This window comes from Zootoca vivipara, chromosome 14 (genome assembly GCF_963506605.1).
Source record: "Zootoca vivipara chromosome 14, rZooViv1.1, whole genome shotgun sequence".
NCBI lineage: Eukaryota > Metazoa > Chordata > Lepidosauria > Squamata > Lacertidae > Zootoca > Zootoca vivipara.
In genome coordinates, this window is record NC_083289.1 from 15,326,614 (window position 1) to 15,334,487 (window position 7,874).

General features: G+C 46.3%; 1 protein-coding gene across 1 annotated transcript in view; it reads right to left on the reverse strand.

The window, feature by feature from the left end:
* Positions 1–7,102, reverse strand: part of HOMER2 (homer scaffold protein 2) — an 81,795-nt gene extending 74,693 nt beyond the window's left edge. Inside the window, exon 1 of the mRNA XM_035130786.2 lies at positions 6,635–7,102. Coding sequence (XP_034986677.1) covers positions 6,635–6,756 — 122 coding nt within the window. The 5' untranslated portion in view covers positions 6,757–7,102. The remainder of the gene's footprint in view (positions 1–6,634) is intronic.
* Positions 7,103–7,874: the final 772 nt, after the last annotated feature.

Sequence of the window (7,874 nt, forward strand, 5' to 3'; positions counted from 1 at the left end):
TGTGCGAATTAAAACTGTGTGTCAAGGGCAGGCATCAGCTGTTGGCCCCACCAGTGTACTAGTGTGAAAACAGCTGCCCAAGAATGCTACAGGATGACCCGTGGCCTAAAATATTTCACCAAATCTTTTCTGGCCTGTCAAGTACCCATTCCAAATTCACTACCCAATTTTGCAGACTGAAAACAAGGTGGTGGGGGTGTAGCTGGGGTCAGTAGGCATGTTTCTGCTTGCTTCTATTTTCACACTTAGTGTTGTGTCAGCAGCTAACCTAAGTTTCCCAAGTATTCAATCCACAGGGAGTCCCAGCCAATTCAACCTCTCTGATGAGTCTTCCTGTGCTTATGTAGTTCTTGGTCATGTTCACGACCTTTCTGCTTTTAGATGTATGCTAAAAATGAAACTTTGAGGCACATCAGTGGTGGCGAGTGCTTTCTGTGCCAACTAATTCTAGCATTGTTCCCATGCTCCTCCCTGTTGAGTCCTACAAAGGCAGCACTTAGGTAGCAGCAGCTCTTGGTTTTAAGTGAGAAGGCAGGCAGGTGGGAGCTGCCTGAGGTTGGTGGGCAAGTCTTCTGGTCACCCTAATGGACCACATTGCACTGGTGTTTGCCCCAAAAATGTACAGCAATATCCACAGTCAACAAGCTATTAAAGATTAAACAGCATACCCATCTCCAATACACTTCTTTGGAAGCAGGTTTACTGATTTAAGTGGAACTTGCTTCCAAGTAAGCAAGATTTTAGGTTCATAACACTTCTAAGAAACTCAAGCTAAAAATACTAGGAGAGTTGCAAAGCCTAAATCAAGTTGCTTATGCAAGCAGACAGTATTCCTATAAAACAGCTGAAAAACAAAAATAAACGCAATTTCGCTGATGAAAATATAAAGAAGTTGAAAATAAATCCCTAGCTTTGACATCACTTCAAATACTTGAAGGGTTTGTCACCTTGTGACATTTCACATTTACACTTTGGGCTAATAGGTTCTAGTAATTCAACTCATAAAATGGGCTAATGAAGTCAAACATTTTATTTTTAAAGGCTGCCTACCCACCTTGTGCAAAATGACATTCATTCAGCTTAATATCAATGTCATGGGAGGCGTTTTGCTTAGCAAGAACCCAAGTCTTAAAAGCTTGTGCATGTCAAAAGCTACTTTTCCTTCATATGCTTACCAATGAGAAAGTTAAAGAGGTTCCTAACATTCCCTTTGGCATGCAATAAGTTAATGGCCCAAGGCACCTGAGGCTACAGCCTTAAGATTAGGTACTCTAAAATAATTGTACTGAATTAACAGGAGTAACCTGAAAAAACTGGTCAGTGTACCTTAGAGAATTCAAGACTACTCTTCAAAGAAATATTTGGTACACAGTGATAATTGAAATCTTAAGGATAGAGAAGAACCCTTACAGGCACTGGAAATGGCAAGTCTTTTTTCCCCTATTGGTAGGGAACATAGCTCAGCAGGAGAGCATATGGTTTGCTTGCAGAAAGTCTAACATTCAATCCCTGGCATCTCCAGTTTGGAACACAGAAAACTGCCTTATCCCAGGAACTGATTATTTGTCCATCTTGTCTGGTACTCTCTGCTGTGGCTGATGGTGGCTCTCCAGAACCAGCTGTTATCAAAATCCATTGAAACAAAGATGACAGGGAGAATCAAGTAGCAGCTGATGGGGGAAAATCTTCCTGAGACCCATCAGAGGAGATAATTCTGGGCTAGACGGCCAAATAAATCTGATAGGGTGTGAGGCAGCTTCCTATTAGAGCAGTAAGCTAAACATCATACATGCTAGAATTCTGCAGGAATGTTGAGAAAGCTCAGAAGCTAGTGCTGAGTGTAGAAACAAAGTCCCAAGAATCTGGGAATTCCTTTTGGGAGAGGGAAATCAAACTGCTAGTCCTCATGACTTTGAAAATGTGCTTAAAGGTTTGTGGGCAATGCTGGCTCAGATCTCAACAGTCAGAAAGGTTTCCAGTGGTTGGGGTGGAGTTTCAACATACAGTGGTACCTCGGTTTACCAACTTAATCCGTTCCAGAAGTCCGTTCTTAAACCAAATCCATTCTTAAACCAAGGTGCACTTTCCCTAATAAGGCCTCCCACCGCTGGTGCCCTTCCACCATTCGGCTTCCGTTCTTTGTTGTTGTTGTTTAGTCATGTCCAACTCTTCGTGACCCTATGGACCAGAGTACGCCAGGCACTCCTGTCTTCCACTGCCTCCCGCAGTTTGGTCCAAGGTAAAGTTCGCAAACCAGAACACTGCTTCCAGTTTTGTGGAGTTCTTAAACCGAATAATTCATAAATAGGGCTGTTCTTAAACCGAGGTACCACTGTACTGTATTGCTCCCTGCCCCACCTCAAACCAGAACAAGAAGTAAAATGAGGCAAATATTTTTTAAAGAATAAAAACACTGTGTAACATACTCCAATTTGCATCACCTATACAGGTTGCAGAATTCTTGGCGTTAAGTAGTCACACAAAGAAAACTATGGAAGAGTTATTCCTATTTCCTTGATAATTGACAACATGCTAATTTTCTCTTTTGCCAGACATTGTATGTATGAAACTGATTTTAAAAATAATTTTAAATGAAGCTGTGGCCTTCTAACTTGGTCACTCACTTCACACCTTCCTTTACATAACTCCCTGTCAAAGGCAGATAGCAGCCGTTATTTCCTCTTTATCAGGGAGAATTTAGAAATCTCTTAGCTGCCAGACTTGCACCACCTATTGTCCTTGACTTTTGTCCTTCAATTCAAAGTTCGAAATAGTCCACCAGTGCCTAAGGAAAACACCCACTTCTGTTCCCCTGCAAAATGTATCCAAGTTTAAACATACATAGGTAAAGCAGTTATAGCACAAATTACTCCTGGCCTAATCACTATGGTAAGCAACTGAGCAATCTGCAGAAAGAGCTACTGTGATGTTAGTGGTTAGAGTAGCAGAGTAAGATGGAGGAGATTTCTTTGTCTAACCTACCTCACAGGGCTGTTGTGAGGATAAAATGAGGGTGATATAAAATGAGGGGAGGCTACCCTGTTTCTCATATTTTAAGACATACCCATAAAATAAGCCATAGCAGGATTTTTAAGCATTCAATGAATATAAGACATACCCCGAAAATAAGACATAGTGATAGGCGCAGCAGCAATGCCGGCTGCGGCAGGAGGAGGAGGAAAAAAATAAGACATCCCTTGAAAATAAGCCATAGTGTGTTTTTTGAGGAAAAAATAAATATAAGACATGTCTTATAATATGAGAAACACGGTATGTACACCATGCTCAGCTTTTTGAAGGGATGCTTTTTAAAATTATTATTAGCAACAGTAGTGATGGACTTTTAAAAGGTACCACTGCTGAAATCTTAAATTCAGTCCCCCATGCTTTTAGTTAACTCTTCCAACTCCTTCAGCTATTGAATGTGCTGCACTGAGTTAGGCTGCAAATGCTGAGACCATGAAAATGCTACAATACTACTCTGCCTGCACCCTCATCAAATCTCTGATAAATCAAATGCCTGGCTTTTTTAAATTTTACTTACTAACTCGGAAACGTGTAATTATTTCAGGTGGAAAACAAAACGTTACATGATTTTAGTACGTGTCAATACGTTTCAGGAATTTTGGTGCCAGCTCCTATCCAGGCTGTGCCCAGGGAAAGTGGTTTTACTGGCCTAAATTCACTATTGCCAATATTCACCTGAAAAGCGCATCTCCCAAAAAAGCATTTGAGGTTGTAAACGTACCAAGGCAACATCTTGGGACTTCCTATACCTTTTTGAAGCTGCTAAGTCTACAGAAATCCAGCAGTAAAACTTTTCACGACAGGCAAATAAGCATTAACAAGTGTCAGGGAGCAGTCCAAGGTGCAGAATCAAGAGCCAGTAAACACACTGGTAACTCTACCTGTTGGGGATATTGTACTATGCTGTATGCCTTAAACCAGGCATCTCCCTCCCATCACATTGTCTGCAAGCCACAAATTATTTACCATAGAGTAATATAAATAACTCACTGGGTAGTTCTGGGTAGATCACTGTTATGGTGGCCAACTCCTCAACCAGCCCCTGTAGCTATGCTTTAACAGCGACTTGGTCAACAGTCATTAGCAGGCGATCCAACCTGTTCTGTAATTCTCAAACCAGTACAATCCACACTGGCCCCACCTCACCCCCATGCCTTAATAATAAATTTGTGCAGAGCAACACACAGCTTGTATCCTCCAGCAGCATATTACACCCACTTTCAAGGAAGTCTGAACATGGCAAATGCTTGTGCCTTAGAAAGCTTCAATTGCCAAAGACTGTTCATCAGTCTGCTTTTAAAGGCACAACTACCGGTACAGCAGCTTGTTACTTGGTGACCTGACCTATAACCCAAATGGCACATGTTCAGATTTGGGAGGGGAGGGGCAAAAACTTGACTGCTGCCTGGTTGTCTTATTGCCCCCAGTCAGAATACATCTCACTCCCCAATACTAGAATGCAACATGCGAAAATGTGACCATGGAAAGCATTCATCCTCAGCACGCTCACTTGAAGGAAAATTCAATGGAAGTCCGCGGTGCTTATTTGCAGGCAAATGACAGTTGAAGGTAAATGATCAAGGTGCAAGTCAGATTGGTGGCAATCAAAACAGATGTTGAAAGTTGCCTGTCAAATTGCATCGAGTACACACATCCCAACAAAACAGTGAGCACACTATAGAACTTGCAAAAGGCAACTCTCCTGGTTGCCCATAATGAGCAAAAGTCACATCCTGGTAACCAGCAGGAAATCTGTAAAATGGGAGGGGTGTTTCATCCACGCAACCTCCAAGCCATCAGTACAATCCCAACATTTGTGTGATTACAAGCAGGCTGAAAGAAGTGTTTTGTGAGTGCCTAACTTTTGTAAAACTCATATGCAAGCTACACTTTACCCTAGAGAAACATCTCAAGCACTTGCTTTGGACAGCAATATTTTTATTTTTAGGGGCAGACATGAAGCAGCATGCAATAGGAGAGCCCTTGGGACTCTTCGCTACACCATGGAGAACACTAGTGTGCAATCAGATACCTTTTACCAGTCAGACCCACCTAGCTCAGCATTGGCTGCACCACTGGCCTTCAACTGGTGGGCTGGGAACGATTTGATCCAAGGTGCATCACAGCAGCACCTTTCTTAAAAGTTTAAACTTTCTTAAAAGTTTAAGAAATGGGTACCCAAATCCATGTCTGGTTAAAGGTGGGTCCTGAGTCTGAAAAGGTTGAAGATTACTTACTGGTCTACATTGACTGGCAACAGCTCTCCAAAAACTAAGGCAGGAGAAATTCTGCGCCCTTCCTGGAGGTACCAGGGATTGAACCTGGGATCTTCTGCATGCAAAACACATAGTCTACCCCTGAGCTATGGCCCTTCTTCATGACATCTGGAATTGCATCCCATGGTTGACACACAGTTGTACAAATGCAGCAGCATCTTTGCAATGGTGCAAGAGATTCTGGAAGGTGCATCTCCTGGATTGCACAGTGCAGCTTTTTGGGAGCCATTCCTGACCATACCTGCCAGTTCCTGTCCCCATAACCCAATCCCATGCAGGTTTATTCAGAAGTAAGTAGTCCAATTGCATTCAGCGGAGTTTATTCCAGGTATACATGCAAAGAATTGGCGCCTTAGAGAGCACATGGACTCAATGAGCGAAACAGGCTTTACCCAAAGGTAAGCAAGTACAAGTATAATATTTCACCTTTAGTGCTGTAGTATTAGATTGGAAGGTGTGGGAAATATGTTGCAAAAATGAGGTAACAATTGGGGGGGGAGGGGGTTGTAAAGCTGCCACCTGCACCAGTCTTGCCAAGTCAGTGTGCTGTCTGGACCTGTTCCCTTCCTGTTCGCATCCCTGCAGGCAGGGCTTGTCTCTAGATTTCTATCACGCAGAATGCCTAGCAGATTTCAATAACTTTCAAAATATTGCTCTTATGAACAGCCAAGATCAGCCTAAGGCTGACAGCCCCTGCTTGGCTTGACCCTGACACAACCGGAGGATCTGAATCTGAGATTATGTTTAATTTAAATACAGTATAGTCCAGCTCTTGAGTCACACGACCCTTCCACCCCTCCCCTTTATGCAAGGCATCGGCTTCCTTTTTAGCCCTCCCAAAGCAAAGTGGCCGCCTTAAAGCACACCCATCTGGATGCAAGCCCTGCTGAAGTCTATGAGACTTTTTACTTCTGACACGACTGCCAGGCAGAAAATCCTACAAGGACCAAGGCTGGACATCCTCTGCACATTTCCCCGCGAAAGGAGCAGGAGATCTAGAAGCATTCAAGCCAGAACCTGTACCTATTTACTCAGAAGTAACCCCCACTGTTTTCCAGGAGGCTTAAATCTCGCATAATTCAGGACTTTATCCCGTCGAGCTCAGCCCGCAGGACTCCTTTCTGAAAGGGAAAGGAGCCTAGGGCGCGCCGAGAGAAAGTGGCCAGGCGGCGCCGGAGAACCGCGCCGAAGTTCGAGCGGCTCCTCCGCGGGGGGCCCCAGGCCCCTTCCTCACAAGGAGCACCCCCCCGCGCGCGCCCTTTCCAAAAAGGCGCGAATTTCGAGGCGGGAAAGTGTCGCCCCCACACTCCGTCGCTCGCGCCCGGACTCACCCCATCTCTCGGCACTTGTCGCCGGCCACGCAGCCCGGCGGCGACAGCGCGCTGGCCGGGGGAGTCTCTCCGCCGCCTCGGTCGCCGGCGGGGAGCGGAGGGCGCGTCCCGACTTCGCACATACGGCCGCCCCGGGGAGAGCTTTCTCCTCAGTTCCCTCGCGGTGTGTGTGTTTGTGTGTGTGGAGGAGCTTCCGAGCTGTGGCGGCGGCGCGCGCAAAGCAGCCTCTGGTTTCGCGGCGGCACCCAAGCTCTTCGGCGTCCTCGGAGCTGCCCGCCCTGCTCTTTAATTGCCTCTGGTCCTTTTACATAAGCGCCTCTCACAGGCGGGGAGGGGAGCGAGGGCAGTCCGCTGCGTTGCGCGATGAGCGGCTGGGTTGGCGAGCGTGGAGCCGGGCGCGCTGCGCTGTCCTCTCCTGCTTCGGAGTCGACGCTTTGGAGCGGCGGCTCCGAGTTCCACCTGCTTTTGCGCCCGCTGCCGCCTCCCACTCGCTCACTCGCGGGGCGGGCGGGGGGAGCGAATCGCACACGCGGCCGCTGCCGCAGTTTCTCCCGAGGGCGAGGGGCGGGACGGCGCGCGACGCGTCCAATCAAAGCGGCGGCTGCCACCGTGCAGGGGCTCCCCCGCGCGCGATCCTGGGCGCCGGAGAGATTCCCCGGAGCTCGCCCCCGCCAGGCTCTGCGGACGGAGTGAAATCCGCTGAGTGCGGTGGGGTTTTAACTTGCGAGGCAATGGACATAGGATCGGACTGCGCTACTTCGGAAACGAAAGGATACCGAGTGCTGCCTGCACCCAGCGCTGGAAAGCGCCAGGCTCAAAAATGTCTGCTCCCAGCTGGAGCTACTTGGAAGGAAGGTGCTACCGGTATATGAATGCAATTAATAAAGAATGTGCTAGGGCTGGCACACATCTGGAAGGCACCAGGTTGACAAAGACTGCTACGAAACTTGGTTTGAGCTGAAACCTGGGGGAAATCAGGAATGGGGTTTTGGTGTGAGCTCAGTTCTGAGAGTGAAAAAGAAATATTCACAGGTGAAAATATAAGCAAAGATTTATCATAAAATGTTTTCTCAAGCTGATTTTATACTACCGGTAGCAAATGTAAATTTTATCCTGTGAAGCTGGGGGGTTTTTTTGGGGGGGGGGGAGTGTTTTTAAATTATTTCCATTGAGTGTTTGAATAAACATAACATGCTTTACTGCCATTTCAGAAACTGTACAAAAAAGCATTCACATTGGG